General features: G+C 36.7%; 1 protein-coding gene and 1 long non-coding RNA gene across 6 annotated transcripts in view; one reads left to right on the top strand and one right to left on the bottom strand.

Moving 5' to 3' along the window:
- LOC145252608 (uncharacterized) overlaps window positions 1–19,498 on the bottom strand; it is a 103,354-nt gene that overhangs the window by 36,094 nt on the left and 47,762 nt on the right. The window lies entirely within an intron of this gene.
- Window positions 16,899–19,498, top strand: part of LOC145252605 (PRKCA-binding protein-like) — a 102,164-nt gene continuing 99,564 nt past the window's right edge. The window contains exon 1 of one of the 3 annotated variants that reach the window (XM_080112307.1): window positions 16,899–17,129. In XM_080112307.1, coding sequence (XP_079968433.1) covers window positions 17,050–17,129 — 80 coding nt within the window. In that variant the 5' untranslated portion in view covers window positions 16,899–17,049. The remainder of the gene's footprint in view (window positions 17,130–19,498) is intronic. The other 2 variants (XM_080112311.1, XM_080112312.1) reach the window with 2 other exon arrangements.

Consider the following 19,498-nt stretch of genomic DNA (forward strand, 5'->3'; position numbering starts at 1 on the left):
AAAGGTAGGCTTGAACCCCGAACGTTTGACACGGAGGTGGAAAGGAAATGGAAAAAAAAACCCTGCGACCTAACCATCTCAACCACGGGAACAGATGAATTGATAAGTCTGTTAAGTTGACATTTATAAACCGAAATTAGCAGGTGCGAAGCCAGTTTCTGTTTTCCCTGCTATGCGGCGATCAAACAATAAAAAAAAACTAACGTAAGGCAAACGAACGATGAAAACAGAAAAACGAATACATGAAAAATGGCTTAAATAAGCCTGTTTCGACATTAAAATTTAAAAAATCGGTGGGTACCAGGGTGTTTTTTGGTGTTGCTAAGAATAAGCGAAGTAAAAAAAAAAAAACAGAAAAATGAACGTTACGTGAAAAATGGCTTAAATAACACTGATTCAATATTTAAATTTAAAAAATCGAAAACAAAAAAAACCATCTCACACCACGATTCGAACTCAAAACATTTAGATAATGAACCAAGGCCTTAACCAACTGAGCTAACGCAACGTACATGAAATTTGTTCGGTTTTTCAACTATTTAAAGTAAATCAGGTCACGGCGTCATCTGACGCAAGCATAGAATCGGTCATTGTCACGAGAAGATCGTTTTTGTTGACCCCCCCCCCCCCCCCCCGTCGAAAATTGTCGGTTTGATGGAGCTTCTCGATGTGATACCGAGTTTGTGAATTTTCGTTGCGTCTGTCAAAAGTTTTTAGCAGATATCCAAACATACACACATACATACATACATACATTTTCACTTTTATATATATAGATTACTTCGCCATAGGTCTATGGTCTCTCCCTGTGTTCAAAGTTCATACAGGACAGTCATTCGGTTCATTCACCTATAAAAGAAATAAGAAATATCAAAGTCAATTTTAATTCATTAATTCATCTCCAAGTCCTTAGTAATCAAGGTGCTTTCGTTCACTTGGGTGGCATCAGTGCCTGCATCTGCTCTGACTGGGGGCATCGGTTTCAGGTGAATTTTGACGAGAGTCACCTTCGTCATCGATACAGACAACCTTGAGGCGTTTCTTACTATCAAGCCTTCTTGCTCGTTTTCTCATACACCATATAACTGCCACTTACATCGCAATCAGAATTGTTACCATGCTTATCCAACTTCACACCATCAATATCTTATGAAAGCTTGCCCATGACCCACTAAATCTTTACTCTCTAAAATAGTCTGTGATTTTCTCGAATTTACTCAATATATTATTTAATTCTTCTTTCCCACATTCCTGGCAATTTGAATCTTCGATCTACACGTTTCTGCTCTACTCAGTAACTTACGTCCAACCTCGCCCGGGTGTGTCCAGAGGATTGGGAAAACAGCCAAGAGTGGTTTAATATTGTCCAGTGGGGGGGGGGGCTAATCTTCAAAGACATGGGACCTAAATGTCTCAATTCCATGGCGTTTTTAACCACACCCTTATATATTAAGTCCATACAACTTAGGACTGTTCAATCAGTGTTAGCTGGACCAACACACATAACTCAGAGAACGTATCTCTGAAACAATTCTTCTCCTTGGATGTATCCGTCTTCACCTTACCAGAAACGTTTTATATTTCTTCATCAGGATTTGTACTGGGCCAATTATAGTATCAACACTCCTTCGACTCTCCATAACGTCAAGCCTTGCACTTCCCAGCAACCAGACCCCTTATGCTTGAATCAGTTGATATCGAGAATCCCTCCTGATTTGCTTGGACCAACGTTTTCTGCCCCCCCCCCCTCCCTTTTCTAAACCTTTTAATTGTAGTTTAGTTACGTCTTCTTTGCATATTTCCATCTCTACCGTACTGGAGACATTCTGACATTTCTTTGGATACTCCCGTCTCTACTGTACTGGAGACGTTCCATATTTCTTCACACTGGACTTCTTCAATGATACTTCTTTTCTGATTATCCCATCACTACCTTGTGGGAGATGTTTCATATTTCGTCGTACAAGATTTCTTCAACAATATTGTCTCTACTTAACAGGGGACTTCCATATTGTTTCGTATTGGATTACTTTCAACGATACTTCTTCTCTGAATATCCTTGCCTTTTTGGTTTGTTTTCCAACCCTTCAAACCTGCCTAAATAATTACATTGTACGGCCCACAGGTGTCGTAATAACCGCAACTTACCCTCCAAGGGATTTTGATACTCGAGCATATTCCTCTACATCTTTAAGTACTACTTAAATGCTGTCTATCCTCATCAAACTCGTCGATTCCTTCTTGATATTAGCTGATGAATATCCCGCAGGTTCCAAATCACTCACTAAGGTCACTGACTGGTGTGACTGCGTGATCATCACCTCATTAGTTTTCATAAGGACAGCACCATTTTTCATTCTTAGAGTACCTTTCATCCATACAAGCTCCATTAGGTACACTAGCATGATTAGGTCCATCAAACCATCACGATATGAAGAATTTCTTCCCTTGCGTTTATGTGTTACTCATTCGTTCCAAGGCTTAACAGTCACTTTTAATTCATTCCAAGGCTTAACAGTCACTTTTAATTCATTCCAAGGCTTAACAGTCACTTTTAATTCATTCCAAGTCTTAACAGTCACTTTTAATTCGTTCCAAGTCTTAACAGTCACTTTTAATTCATTCCAAGGCTTAACAGTCACTTTTAATTCATTCCAAGGCTTAACAGTCACTTTTAATTCATTCCAAGGCTTAACAGTCACTTTTAATTCATTCCAAGGCTTAACAGTCACTTTTAATTCGTTCCAAGGCTTAACAGTCACTTTTAATTCGTTCCAAGGCTTAACAGTCACTTTTAATTCATTCCAAGGCTTAACAGTCACTTTTAATTCATTCCAAGGCTTAACAGTCACTTTTAATTTCTCACATTGTCTTACGAATGACGATCTAAAGTTTTCAAAATTCACTTCAAAATCTAACATTCGACAAATTTTCACCTAACAGTGAAACAGAAGCCTCCATTTTAAATGCTTCAAACACAATTTAAAAATCAGAAACTTTCATTTTTAAATGCTTCAAACACAATTTCAAAATCAGAAACTTTCATTTTTAAATGCTTCAAACACAATTTCAAAATCAGAAACTTTCATTTTCAAATGCTTCAAACACAATTTCAAAATCAGAAACTTTCATTTTAAATGCTTCAAGCACAATTTAAAAATCAGGAATCTTCATTTTCAAATGTTTCAAACACAATTTCAGAATCAGAAACTTTCATTTTAAATGCTTCAAGCCCAATTTAAAAATCAGAAACTTTCATTTTTAAATGCTTTAAGCACAATTTAAAAATCAGAAACTTTCATTTTAAATGCTTCAAACACAATTTCAAAATCAGGAACCTTCATTTTCAAATGCTTCAAACACAATTTCAGAATCAGAAACTTTCATTTTAAATGCTTCAAGCACAATTTCAAAATCAGAAACTTTCATTTTTAAATGCTTCAAGCACAATTTCAGAATCAGAAACTTTCATTTTAAATGCTTCAAGCACAATTTAAAAATCAGAAACTTTCATTTTAAATGCTTCAAGCACAATTTAAAAATCAGAAACTTTCATTTTAAATGCTTCAAACACAATTTCAAAATCTAACATCCATCGAAAACTTTTCACCTAACAGCGAGCAGAATGAATGTGGTACTATGGTGACAGCAGAAATCTCCAGCAATATGTGACTCTGTTAGGGCATTAGCTCCATCCCAAGTCATATGCCATATCAGCCTCTGCTGATTCACTGCCATTAGATTTCTCTTGTTTATAATATCACTCAGGTGATCTACTAAAACCCACCAACTGGCGATACACCAAATACCAGAATGAGACATCCAGAACTCGACTCGCCCCCAACCACCACCGCCGGCTGTACAATCAAACAGGGCCCTCATTCAAACGCACTTATCTCGGCCAAACCAAGTTCAAACTAAAGACCCTCAACTGCCGACCACCATTCTGGTCGTATGCCTTGTTGTCAGCATGTAATGCTATCTATTCACTCAGAGTTCAAACTTATCAAAAACTCAAATAATTTCTCTTAGAAAAAGATGAGATTTTGAAAACCGGTTATTTCTGGTCCGTAATTAATTCTTCTTTAAAAATTATTAAAAACTCAACAACTGGAGCTCAAACACAGCAGAATTCGCTATATTCCACATTATTGGAAACCGGGCAACACCAAATAACTCACCGCTGTGAATTCCATATATGGAAAAGTAGCTGTGAACCAAGAAAGGACTCATCTTGATATCAGGTAACGAAAGCTTAACATAAAGCTGTAATGTTATGACCCTTTAGGCTGTGATCATAGCGTAGTATCTGTTAATTGTGGCAAGCGGGGTCAAGGGTCAAAACATTATTATTATTATTGTTATTGTATTTTTGTTAATTGATTTGAGCGACGGATGGTCGCTGGATCAGTTATTATGATTAGAAGAATAAACAATTAAATTGCGAAAGAAATGATTGACGAGTGAATCGCAAAAAGAATGTGAAAATAGAAAATATATGTAAACATTATGTTGGGGTTTTGAATAAACAAATAACTAGTTGTGGACATTAGGTTGGTCTGAGACACGTAATTAGGTGACGTAAGAGAACACGTGATGTAGTTAGTTTTGGAGAGATTCAGGGAGTTTAGGATTGACCACCAGAGCTGACAGACGTCTAGACAGGGGTGGACAGACAGCTAGGAGCGGGCTGTATGAACAGAAAATGTAGACTAACTGCAGATCCTGTGAAAATCAATTGAGACAACTGTGATAAATTTATATTACAAAAATATAAAGAGTTGTTTTAATGGTTTCACAAATAAGAACAGTTGTCTCAATTATATGGTGCTGATCGCTTGGAGCAGTGGGAAGATACAGAAGAACTCTTCCAGAAAAAGGTTCTTCTTATATATGAACTGTAAAATTATTCCATGTGATAAGTCTGATACAACATGACTCGGTTTACACGTCAATATCATGTCCCCTGGCTAACAACATACATACGATTTATACGTTTATTATTTGTCTGTTAAAAGAACAATATCTTATATCCACTAGATAACACATGACACGTTTTAATATATCATCTCCTCCAAATATAAACCAATATACAACAAAGCTACTGGTTATAAAAGAACAATTCCAAAGGTGTTACATATGAAGTTCCCTAGCAGCGCTTGTAACTACTATTGTAAACCAACATGACAAATTATGATTTGTTCTAGCGAACCTACTATGTTAACACTTAGTGTATGGTGTATGATGAAGTATGTTGAAAAACCTATTAAATCTATACAACAACCTAATCAGTATAAGAATAGAAATATCGAATCTGAACCTATGTTCACTAATGTAAGTGGAGGTACATCAAATTTATTTAATTACCTAAATTGGGTATGGACTAGTAAATCCTATCGATCAGAAGGGGGAAATGAAAGCCGATTGGATTGCAAAAAGTTCTAACCCTAATAATAACTTTATGAGGGCTATTTCTCATCCACAATACACAACAGTGATAAAAGCACACATCGACACCAAATTAAATTGATCAAAGGGAGGTTTGACCCGTGCGAGTCACTTGGTGCCAACGGATGATCCCCCTTTTCTTTCAGTTTCAGCTGTTTTCTGTCTTTCTTTTCCTCTGCCTTTTTTCTCTATCTTTAGAGCATCAAATTACCGACTACATTGCCTATGGTTTTAAATACAATTATAACAAGCCTTTTTGCTTTATTGTTTCTTTCTGACGTTAAAATCCATTTGTTACAGATCATTAAATCAAACGCCCATCGATGCTGGCAGTTTCTTTTTCGAATAACTGGCTAATTGAGGTATTTCTTTCTCTATCTTTAATCAGCTGCCTTTTCGTTTCGATTTATCCTTTTTTTTTTTTTCTTAACTGTTTCATCAGCAGTTTATTCACATACAACATACACTCACTTGCTCCTTCGTGCCAGCGATTTCTTTTCGCTAAGGATCAGTTTAACTGCTTCTAATTTTTCCAATTTAAATTCCAGAAGTGTCAGTTTGAAATTTTCAATTTCCTTTAAACATTATTTTCAATTTAATTCAAAGAATTATCAGTTTAAGTTTCTCCAAAATTTTCAGTTTATCACCAAGAGCCGAACAGTACCAGAATACATCTCTAATATATATTATAACCATTCTATTTTTAATTACGACTTAATTCTCTAGAGAAGACAGTTTGTCGATCCTCTCATTATTGTTAAAAGCCTGAAAAAATAACACGCAGACAACTTCATTTTTTTTTTTTTTTTTTTTGCAAAATCAGAATAATTAGTTTATAGACCTCATGGTGAGCATTAAAATTAAAATACAAAAATAGAAATACTCCTTTTAACTGCGTACAAATTATTATCAACACAATTTCAAAATCAGAGTCAATGATTTTATATGCGTACAATTTATTATTGAACACATACCTCCAAATCAGAAATATTTACTTTTAATGCTTCAAACACAATTTCAGAATCAGAAACCTTCATTTTAAATGCTTCAAACACAATTTCAAAATCAGAAACCTTCATTTTAAATGATTCAAACACAATTTCAAAATCAGAAATATTCATTTTAAATGATTCAAATACAATTTCAAAATCAGAAATATTCATTTTAAATGCTTCAAACACAATTTCAAAATCAGAAACCTTCATTTTAAATTCTTTAACACAATTTCAAAATCGGAAATATTCATTTTAAATGCTTACAAATTATTGTTAAAGATTATCTCAAAAATCAAAAGTAATCATTTCAAACTCTTAGTAGTTATTATCGAGTAAAAATTTAAAATAAAAAATATTCACCTTATATGCCTAGTAGTTATTATCTAGCATAAATTACAGGGTTGGCGGTTCCACTAATTCTCGCCCCTTGCCCCTTCAACCAGTCGCCCTCCCCCCTTTCCAGTATCGATATCCCCTTCCCTGGGTGGGGACCGGTAACAAAAAAATCCTTGTTTCTTGTTCTCCTCGAACAGGGAAAGGCCTTACTTGGGCCACTCAACACTTTGCTTCCCTCTTGGGCGAGGCTGTCTTGGGTTTTCGAGCTCTGCTAATTGACAGACCAGAGGGCATCCTATTATCACCCTTTTTAACCCCCCCCCCCAGTCGGCAGTTTGCTGCATTATTACACCAATTAAATTTGTGGTCGAACTGACCACATTTCTCGCAATTCAATCCCAGCGTCCATGGTGGGACAGTCCTTGGCACAATGTCTCTCATATTGGCAGGTGAAGCACACCAGACCTGGGAATTCTCCATAGCAACTATACCTAATGTTCTAGACTTCCTCATTCAGTCTGTCTCCCCATGGGGCGGGGCCCTCCTAGCCGGTCCAAGCGGATGTTTCCGGTGATTGGTGACCTCCCACAGCATGTTCCCACAACTAGGGCCTTCTGTAATTTAATCAGGTTGCCCTTTAGGACATCAGCTTGGATGTTTCTATCCAACAGCGCTTCCCCAAGCACATCTACTAACAGGGATTGGATAGCTCCACTGTCTCTCACCGCATTGTCATGGAAACCCCTTATAGCTAACCCTGATATTTACTTGGCCATCGCGGTTATCTCCTTCCTCTGCTTTTGTCTGAATCGGAACAACTTCCTCACAGCATTGATTGCTATCTGTTCACTGGAATAATTTTTTACCAGCACCGACCGCAGCTGACGCTATGTCAGTCGGCATTGTGGGAACATGATGAGAATTAGCAGCGAACCGGATGTTAATGTATCCACCATGAGAGACAAAATGAAAAATCGTCTTTTGCACAGGGCTCCACGCATTGCTTCCGCTTGGGAAGAAAAAAATAAGATAACCACAAAATAGTTATTGACCAATGGCAGAGCTCTGCGCCTAAAATAAACACCTCAAATATCACAGTCACTGGGAACCAGTTTGCCACTATAAAACGAGGGATTTTAGGGAACCAGAGGAGAGAGGAGGAAAAGGAAGACGAAGACGCTGGGCTGCTAGCTGCTAATGAAAGAAGTCACCCGCTTTCCAGTTACAAGCCAGGACATGCATCACCGACAGCAGGATGACTGTCCTACCCCTACCACATCCATCGTCCAAAAGATAAGTTACGTTTACGAACATTCATTCCTTGTCAATTCATACATACCTACAAACATTTTACGAACCTTCATTCCTTGTCAATTCATACATACCTGCAAATGTTTTACGAATATTCATTCCTTGTTAAATCGTACATACCACATATCCTTTTATAAAAACTGAGGCCATAAATGGTGAACCCGCCGACCACGATGAAATCGCACATTTCAAAAAATAAATAAATAATAATAATAATAATAAAAGGACAGACATATTATTGCTGAAGTTACGAGAACCCATTTTTTTTGCTCAAAATAATTTACGTGACTAAAATAAGAATTGGCGAACAATTATACAAACACCAACCTTCACAAAAAAAAAAGAAAAAAGACGTTTAATTACATTAACAGAACGAACGGTAATCTGCTAAGATATTAAACATTTTTGTCAACCACTGAACACGTAACCCACAAATTTCGCAATGGAGGATACTGTGTCAGCGGTCTCTGTAAAGATACCGGGATTTATGCATGCTACTGTGGACGGATGGTTCACCATATGCGAGGCTCAATTCGAACTGAGGAACATATCCAACGAGACCACGAGATTCTATCATGTCCTCTCAAATCTTCCCCCTGATTTGATTTCAAACCTTATCCACCAAAATCCTCACGGACACTCTCGGAATAGCTCTGCTATTTCAGGTGGCGATGTGATAATGAGAATTAGCAGCGAACCGGATGTTAACGTATCCACCATGAGAGACAAAATGAAAAATCGTCTTTTGCACAGGGCTCCACGCATCGCTTCCACTTTGAAAGAAAAAAATAAGATAACCACAAAATAGTTATCGTCCAATGACAGAGCTCCGTGCCTAAAATAAACACCTCAAATATCACAGTCACTGGGAGCCGGTTTGCCACTATAAAACGAGGGATTTTAGGGAACCAGAGGAGAGAGGAGGAAAAGGAAGACGAAGACGCTGGGCTGCTAGCTGCTGATGAAAGAAGTCATCCGCTTTCCAGTTACAAGCCAGGACATGCATCACCGACAACAGGATGACCGGCCTACCCCTACCACATCCATCGTCCAAAAGATAAGTTACATTACAAAAGATTAGTTACATTAATTCCTTGTCAATTCATACATACCTACAAACACTTTACGGACCTTCATTCCTTGTCAATTCATACATACCTACAAACGTTTTACGAACATTCATTCCTTGTTAAATCGTACATACCTGCAAACATTCTACGAACATTTCACCGTAATACAAACTGTCAAATATCTCCATCGGACAATCCGTTCTTCGTTAAATCACATTCCATCCTACAAACACTTTGCCTCTTCTAATACAAGTTGTTAGTAGTAAATAAAATCGGTTCTCAACCTTCAATATTTGTCTGTCTTTAATTATATGGAGTCAGAATCTACACACTTCCAACGTTGTTCATTTCATGTATGCTTTGTTGTGACCTCTATGGCGTCCTACCTACCCCTAATCCTTTTATAAAAACGAGGCCATAGCGTTTTCTTTAAACTGTCGCCCGATAAACTGTGATACCGGTCCTCAGGCAACTTCATCGATGCCTTCGTTTAGTCTCGAAAGACAAAGGATACCCCTTGTAGGGGCAACTGTGTGTGTGTGATTGTGAGGCAAGGGTTGCGCAATCTCCAACCCCACCTCTCTTGGATTGGCACTGTTTGAGTCCAGTGGCAAGGAGAGGTCCAGGATGACTAGAAACAATGCCGAGATAAGCGGAGAGCGCATTCAGCACATAGAAGTCCCAAATGATCACTCATTTAGTACTGACCTGGTTCAACGTTGCTTAACTACGGTGATCCAGTGGGAACCGGTGTGTCAACGTGATTATGCCGTACTTAAGGCAGCTTCATAGGCTAGCAGGATCATCTCCACATCCTGCAAGCCGAATATCACCTGCTTTTTGGTCACCACCTGCAACCAGTCGTCCAACTCCCTCCAGACCAAGGATGGAATACTGTTGCCATAACTGGGCAGGAGCTGCCAAAAACAGCCTATCATGCCTTGACAGAGTACAAAATAGACTTTGTGGCTTAGTGGGGGATGCCCTTTTCTCTACCCTGCAACCCCTCTCCCACAGAAGAGACGTTGCGAGCCTATCCTTGTTTTATCGTTATTTTCATGGCAGGTGCTCGTCTGAACTCCAATCCCTGGTCCCCCCTCGCCAATCTTTCATGAAAAACACCCGTCTAGCTGAATCCACTGCGAAAAATTTCCCCCACTCTGTATCTGTGCCTAAATCAAAACGCGGATTCCATGAACAAAGCTTCTTTCTTAGAACTGCACGCCTGTGGAACTCTGTTCCGTCTGCCTGCTTCCCTCCGGACTACAACTTGGATGTCTTCAAGTCTAATGTTAACAAATTCCTAATGAACCGCCCCCTTAAGTAAACACTCCATCAAATCTCCACACTAACGTAATGTACTTGCAATAACCCTTATCCCTGAGTGGCTTCCGGGCCTTGATAAGTGGTGATCACTGTGTAAAAAAAAAAAAAAAAAAAAAAAAGATCGCCTTAAAATCCATGAAATTTTAAGTTCCCCAGAATGGTTATGAAGGTCTGAGTCACCTAAGGTGACCCACATTCATCCTCCACCCTCTCCTCGATCTGCTCCTGGATCTTGTCCATCCACTCCATAGGGCTTTCCAGCTACTCACTGCTTGCCGTGTCCACCGCCCCGCCATTTAACACTCCTGCTTTATCCTCCTCTGACCCACTCATCTCTCTTTCTCCTTGTATGTAATTCGCACAAAACAACAATAGCAAAAAGAGTAAAAGAAGATCACGTTTAAATTCTAACAATTGTTCAACCATGTAAAACTGTAATAATTAAAACAAATGTTAATCACCGACCACTTAATGATGTGACTCCCTAATCAAGAGTTTTACAACACGTTAACTATTCTCTACTCCAAAATGCAATTCACGTAACAATTTTTCATTCAAAAAAAGTTTAACAAACTTCTCGCTCAAAACTGTTATGAAATTCAAAAACATTCAGAGCCTATGTTCCCATTAATATTCTTTTTTTAACAATTAAAAAAATTTTTAGAAGATGCCAACTCTGCTTATCAAACAGAAGCGTTTACCTTTGCCTGCATCTCTGCTATATAAAAGAATCTACTGCTGCCTCTCGTATATAGGCTTGCATGCATGCACATTCACAATTATGTACACGACTCAACATAGCAGCCGTAACTTGCCTGTGAAGCAACTTCTCTCTCTCTCTCTCTCTCTCTCTCTCTCTCTCTCTCTCTCTCTCTCTCTTTAATTCAGATTCTCTTTCTTTTCAAAAAGTTTGTCTAGAATTTCTTTTTTTTTTTTCTCCAACTTCGCCGGGTCAATTCTTTTCACTATAACTAATATAAAATGATGTGATCCGAAGTTACAGAGTTTGCCAGGGTCCTTCTTGGTTTAAACGGCGTCAACATAACACACTGAACACCCCATTATGAGTTTCCCAAGGGTCACACCCTGATCATGAAATATAACAATATAACATAGCGTGAACCCCCCCTCGAGACCTTCCTCAGTTAAGATACAACACACCACCACCAGTTACAAGTGTAGTTCAAGGTGGTTCAGTTCAAACGCCCACAAAAGTCAAATAGCGCAGTCTCAGCTGCTTCTACAATTAGTGTAGTTATCTAATAAAGGGGATCGTGTGTGATCATCTAGTTGTTCTGTCTATTTGCTCATATGCCATTGTGTGTGTGTGTGTGTGTGGTACATATATTTTAAGACATACCTTCCTGCGTCGGATGTTGGTCCATCTGAATTCATCTCGTCTTGGAGGGAGACTGGTACTTGTTTTGGGAACGAAGATTCAATCACTCCAAGACAAGGAATTGATATTATAGTTTATTTCACTTTCCAGATGTCTCGCAGAAGGATGGAAAGTGAATCTCTGGCTTGTGTGGTACACGTCAGCGTCCCCCCCCCCCCAGTGAAGGGGAGAAGACGTCTGTGAAGCCGTCCGTCGTCTTCTAAGCCCAAACGAAATCTCAACGATTCAGCTAACCTGATCACGTGACTCACACGCAATCCGATCAGCTGATCCTGACTTCCGGTCAACGTGTCTACAATATAATTTACCACCTCCCTCTCTCTCTTTCTTTTGATCCATTCTTTAACATAATGACAGGGTTGATATGACACTGCAAGCTGGATGCTGGATGCAGTTGGTCAGCAATCTTCTCTACTGCTGACTGAAATATGTGCGCACTTGTGTGTGCAACAATGGCCACCATATATAACATAAAGAATTACATTGCTTAATATCCGGAAAACTACTTATTTGCAGAAAACTTTGAATGTGATATTCGTTTTTAGCATACCTGAAAATCCCTAGAAAACAAGTTTTTTTTAAGGTAGGTTTTGTGTTGGTCTACCAGGCCACAATTACCCATTTTTATTTAAATTTATTTATTCTTTCTTTCCAAAAGAAACAAAAAAAAAAATGTTTTATTTTATTTATTTATTATTTTCCTTTTTTTTTTCGGTTATTTTTAATAAAACAGTTAACTCCTCATTATCTTCTAATTTCATTACGCCCCCCCCCCCGTTTCTGCGCGGCATAAACAAATATGACCGCCAACCGCCACATACTACATTAAACATGCAGAAAAGTATGTTGCAATATCGTGAAAACTAGTTACCGGCCCCAATTTTAAATGCGATATTCTTTTTCAACACATCCGGAAACCGGTTCAAAACAAGGTTTTGAAGGTAGACTTGTGTTGGTCTACCAGGCCACATTTACCAAAAATTAATTCAATTTATCGTGTTATTTTATGTTTTAAATTTCTTTTTTTCCCACCACCACCCAAAAACATTCATAAAATTTATCGTTATTTTATGTTTCAAATGTAATTCTCTCTTCTTCCCCACCCGCGCATAAAAAAGAAGAAAAAGGGTATTATTATACAAACACCGTGACAGCGTTAGGGTTAGGGTTAGGATTAGGGTTAGGGTTAGGGTTAGGGTTAGGGTTTAGGGTTAGGGTTTAGGGTTAGGGTTAGGGTTAGGTTTAGGGTTAGGGTTAGGGTTAGGGTTGGGGTTAGGGTTAGTGTTAGGGTTAGGGTTAATTCGCTGTCACGGTGTTTGTATAGTTTTACCAGAAAAAGAAATGGATTTGTCATATTCTGTTGCCCTAACAGATGACATGTCTCGTTAAACCCTAGGAGGCCAAGAAGAAGTGGGTGCTCATTTTACCATAAATTTATGTAGGGAAGTGATCCCCCATCGTAAATGTTTTTGTTTTTTTTTTCTTTTTTAAAAATGTCTTCTTTCATAAATGCCGTTTAAAAGTATTAGGCAAAAAAAAAGTATAGATTTTCATTTTATTTATTTATTTTTTAGAGGTTATGTTCAGGCCATTAAACTACGGTTTTACTTCCCTTTCTTTTATGTTAGTAAGAAATATGTTTATTTTTTATTTCTCTCAATATTTATTTTATGAAGTGTCTTCTCATTACTCAGGTTAGTTTATACGGGTTTTCCCAATGAAAGGGAAATAACTCTGGCAATTTTACTTTTTCTACGGAGGCAACGAATTGCCATAAAACACTTTTTGTTGTTTGCGTCTATCTCTTATAACATCACTTTTATGAAAGCAAAATGGTATAAGATTGCCAGTAAAATATTTGGTACTTCTACACTATTGGGACGAAATTTCGGAAATCGTAAAACTGAATTTAACATGAAAACAATGGTATCTACATATTCCTCGTATTTTTAAGATGATAAATAGAATTTGATGAAAATGATCGTAAGACACTGAAGAATTCAAAAGGGAGGTAATTTTCCGTTTTGTATTCAAGATGGCAGCAATTTTTCACCTGCTAACACGATTAAAGTTCTTTTGTTTAATAATTCAGTAATATTCAGATAATTTCGACTGCGTAATTTGGTAGCTACTATTGTAACTTATTAAAATTGACAAAAAAAAATCAGTTTTTTTTTGTTTTTTTTTTTACATAGGCATCACCACATTATCAAGGCCAAGAGGCCACTCAAGGATAAGGGTTAAAGAGTGTACAGTAGAAATTGGACATTATAGTAATCATTAGTAATGAAAATTTGGTAAAGTTGATAACTTATATGGAACGGCTCATCAAGCAGTTGAAACCATTGTTTTTTTTTTTATCTGAAAATTGCATTTATCGACTACAAAATATCGTCACAATTCTGTAGAAGGGCCATAAAAAAATGTTGATTGATTCTTACCTAAAATACTCAGAAACATAATATCGGATCGGATTCTTTATATGTTCGTAGCGGTACGCCAGAGACATTAAAATAAATAAATAACATTTCAGTTATGCGCACATTTGTCGTATACACCTACGTAAATTCTGTGGAGATAAAAAGTAAAACTTTGTCTTTTCGTGCAGATGAAAAACAGCGTATACAACGTGACTGAGGGTATCCACTTCCTGTCCAATCAGCACTCAAAGAAAAACACATTTCTCAAAACTTTTCTAACAGCGTCGGTGGAGCTACCCAAGGGATCTAAAAGTCTTTTGTACGTGTAAATTAAACCAACCCAGTTCAGCCAATTCAAGATGCAGTTTGCCGGCAAACAATGCTGGTGACTCTGTTTTTTGGGACGTAAAACACTAACATGACTTTGAGCGCATCATGCACCTAAATTCTCATGAAAATTTAATTCCTTTCTGCCTTATTTTCCTTAGTCCAGAAAGCCTCTAATTTAATTCCAGAATTAAAAACAAATTTTACCATTTCTTCTCTCGTGCGACGACAGAGCACACATTAGTGTTGGGACGATTATTCGGAATCAGAATCAGGAATCGGAAAAATCAGAGCTTTTTGGGGTATCGGAATCGGGAAAATTTGAGCCTATTTTCCGATGCCAAAACCAATTCTTTTAATTATCTTTTTCATTTGATTTTGTTTCATAAAACATCTTCCATTGCTCGTAGTAATCATAAAATAATAAATATTTATTCCAGTAAGACTAAAATCTATAGATCAACCCCTCACAAGTGTGTTTTTATGTTTGAGAAAAGATAGGCACATTTAAGATGTGCTTTTATAGTAATCGGGACAAAATAACAATTTTATAGTAAAATATTTAGAGATTTATAAAGAATCGGAATCGGTAATTGTATCAGAATTGGGGGAAAATATTGGAATCGTCCCATCACTAGCGCACATACATAAAAAAAAAATTGATGCATCTTTTAATAAACTTCTATATTAAATGTTGAAACTGGTTTTCATATTGTTAATTACTGACACCTTTTATTTTTTTGTTAAGTGATATTTATCTATGCTCATGCCACGGCTGTGATACCAGGCATCGGTGAATATTAAACAATCTCTAACAGTTATTACAGATACTTAAATTGTTTTTTTTGTTTTGTTTGTTTTTTAAAATGTTTTTTGGATATTTGCCATCAGCAAGAATCTTTACTAGAAGCTTTAACTTATAAAATACCTTCTATTGCATTACTAAGGAGAGTTGGGGTTAATACTGCAGTGGAAAAGGCTATAGCAAAACGATGATAAAGCTGATCCACATACAAATGTGTTAATTTTCTTTACTTGTTAGAACAACCAAAAGTAAAAAGTTAATTAGACTTCAAATTGTCTAGATCTGGTGTCGGCAACCTTATTCAATGTCAGGGCCAAGATGCTATGCTGATTATAGGAAGAAGGCCAAACATCTTTGGCTATATTGGCTATATTACCATGAAAGACAACAATTATTTAATATGGAAATAAATTTTCTGCATGTTTGAAGAAAACAAATGACCCACATTCTTGGGTAAATATAAATAAGAACCTGAATTTTGACAATATATTCAGTCCCTCAACTTATTTGGTCCGTTTATATTTATATTGTGCCCAAGGTAAGTAACAGGCCAAACAAAATTTACTTGTGGGTCAGATCTTGTTAGCAAACCATAGGTTGCCAACCCTTGTCCTAGACAAAGAAAAGTGTCTGTATTATTTGGAGTTATCAGACTACTGTTCTCATCATGAATGTGATTTTCACAACGTTTCGGTCGTTGTAACCTCCGACCTTCTTCAGGTGTAGCTTGTTGAACTCGAGAAGATACACCTAAGGAAGCTCGGAGGTTACATCGACCGAAACGTTGTGAAAATCACACTCAAGATGAGAACTGTAGTCCAATGAATCCAAATAATACGAATAACAAATCCTCATCTCAAAAATTCAGAAACGTTAAAGAAAAGTGCTGTTTTATTTGCATGTGTGTTTATATATATGTATATGAGTGTATAAGTTGTTGCTATGTTTAGTAGTTCATAACTGCATCTTTTGTAGTCTGCTAAAAACCTATGGCCAAGGCTATAGTTAGTTTACTCGCATGTTGTGACTAACAATAATTCATACGGTTAGTTGAGTCTCTAAGTGGTCATTGTGCTTGAGGTTTTGTTTATATAGCCAATACTAGCAGGTGCTCGGCTCCAAGCATGACACTTTCAAATTGGTTGAAGTCCGGTTTTACTAACGAGTTGTGACTGAGTATTTTGATAGAATTGATAAATCAGTATTAAGTATTTAAATCAACAAAAAAATGAATAGCGTTCTTCCATTAAAAGGGGGAGGGGGTAGAAAAGAGCATGGCGTAAAGGCACCCACAGCTCCAATAGGGAGAAAGGTTTTGTTATTTCCATCACAGCCTCGCTCCTCATTCCAGCATGAGGAATTCCTGATTTAATTTCGAGTTTTATTTGTTGACATCGTTAGTCAAACAATCGAGTGTTTTATACATGTTGATTGTCAATGCTGATATAATATCATATATGTGCATCCGTAGATTTGACTTGCTGACCGTTAAAGTGGATCGTTCGTTGCAGAAGAAACTGTCGTTTGTTTATTCTTCTTGAAAAATGAATGACTAACCCCCATCAAAAAGACCTTTTAAAAAAAGCCTCACATTTTATATTAATTCCATCGTATGTTATCAGAAATCACTCTCGCTAAATACGCCATGTATTACGAAGGAAGCCTTGGATATGAACTCGAGGAAGATAAATTGTAAGTCGGAAAAGGAAAAACAATTTCTTAGATTTTTATTTTGACCGTATTGTCAGTTTTTATTTTTCGTTTTTTCTTTCCAAAAATATTAACAGTTGAAATTCGATAAATTAATAAAAACCGAACTATTATTGGTGCTAGTGCAGAGAGTGATCCGCGCTATTTTTTTTAATCGTATTTTCAAGTTTAATTAAAGTTTTATGATGTTTTTTTATTCAATTGTAAGGTTGAAGTATACGATACAAACCCCCTCCCCATGTTAAGAATGGCTTTTTAAATAATAACGTTATTATTTCAGTACGGATTACTCTCTCTGCACTAGTACCCTATTATTATTTTTATTATAATAATTATTATTATTATTATTATTATTATTTCTTTTTATCTTAACTTGAATAATTTGCTTCTTTTCTTTTTTAATTTAATTTATTTTTACTCAATAAAAATTTGGGTACTTGTTTACGAATCGTGCTGAAAGCCATTCTTAACAAGAGGATGGAGCTTTTTAACTATTCTTTACTTTCACCTAACATTTTAACAAATGAGGTGCTTATTCAGATACACCGATAAAAAAAATATACAGAAAAGTAACATATTCGTTACAGAACGAAGATGTCATATTCCAAAAATTACATAAATCGATCAAAGTAGGGCTTTTTTTTTAAACTAAGATAATAAAAACGTATGATTTTTAGCGATTTTACGGTAAAACTTGCGGAGAATGCTCTGTTTTACTGTTGTTGTAAAAGTGGAACGGAAATTCAAATTTCGTTCCGTTTTAATCTTCCCTCTTAAATAATCAAATTATACTAAATTTCCACTACTAACGATTACTATGCTGTTGTGCCGACGACTACTGTACCCTTATCCTCGAATCACCTTCGGGACTGTATAAGTGGTAACTCCCTGGTAAAATCCCTTGAGAGCGTACGGTGGTTATATGAGAAACTAAAGCTGTGTACGCATTATAAATATTTCTTTTCTGTGTCTTATGTTATGCATTAGTACATTAGGGGTCATTTCGAGTTAAAAGTTTATTTACTGCACCCATCTGAACTAGAGAAAATCGTGATTTAAATGTATATGTCTCGTCTAAATAACTAACGATGAATATTTAATATGGCCGACAAGACGGGTGATCAAAAAGTCAGATCGAGCGTACCGGAAAACGAAATGAGACTAAATTAACAACTCGGAAATTTTAAAAGAAACAATTTAAACAAATTTTATTTTCTACTTATATAGAATAAATGCAACAACAACAACAAAAGAAAACATGGGAAATAAGTATAATGAATGAATGAATTAATTTGTTTTCAAATGTTTGTTTGTTTTTTAATTATTTTTAAGTTTTTTTTTATTTAAGAAAATAAAAGGTACTCATTTTTTTTCTAGTTCAAATGGGTGCAGTAAATAAACTTTTAACGCGGAATGACCCCTAATGTATTAATGTATAACATAAGACACAGAAAAGAAACATTTATAATGCGTACACAGCTTTATTTTCTCATATAACCACCGTACGCTTTCAAGGGATTTTACCCATTTTCACATCAAAGTCAACGTAGAGCCGCCTATGCTTCTGAATCGCTCTTTGGATTAATGTTTTAAAATATTCAAAACAGCCAAGTTCGTTTGCATATTTTAAAACGGCTAAGCATTAATCAGAAGTGACCTTTTCAAGGTATTCATCGTCAATGCCAAATATCAGCTAACGTGATATTGTAAACAGACGGAACTTGATGAGCGCCGTCTAGCGTTACGTATGGGGGGGGGAACTAGATTCATCTTTATGGTTACTGTTTTCATTTCACTCACTCAGATTGTTCAGGAACCCACCCGTGTGCCCGACAATGACGGCCAGTATGCGAGCCTACTAGACCTTTTTCTCACAACTTGCCCTGAACTATGTTCAGTTTCTGTTCTGTCGCCTCTTGGATCTTCCGACCACTCTGTTGTATCAATTAAGATAAAAATGAAATGTAATAAGTCCCCAGACGTACCTCTCCATCGTACAGTATATCGATACACTAAGGCTGACTGGGATAGCTTCCGTACATTTATAACTGATCTACCTCTGCATTCCATATTTAAAAAGGATGTGTCCTCTATAGTATTAGACCTGACGGAATGGTTAATTGTAGGTATTGATCGTTTCATACCCTCGAAAAAGTTTCAGCAAAAACCTAACAGCCAGCCATGGTTCTCTCCAGAATGTGCTGCTGCCATTGCGCACAGAAATCACTTTTTCCACTGTTTCCAACATAATAGATGTATGGAAACTAAAGCCGCTTTCAGGACTGCCAGCAACCATTGTAAGAAAGTAATAAAGAGCGCAAGATGGTTGTATGCTCAATCTGTTAAGTCCA

The sequence above is a fragment of the Euprymna scolopes genome, chromosome 29 (assembly GCF_053919585.1).
Source record: "Euprymna scolopes isolate OS-2025 chromosome 29, ASM5391958v1, whole genome shotgun sequence".
NCBI lineage: Eukaryota > Metazoa > Mollusca > Cephalopoda > Sepiida > Sepiolidae > Euprymna > Euprymna scolopes.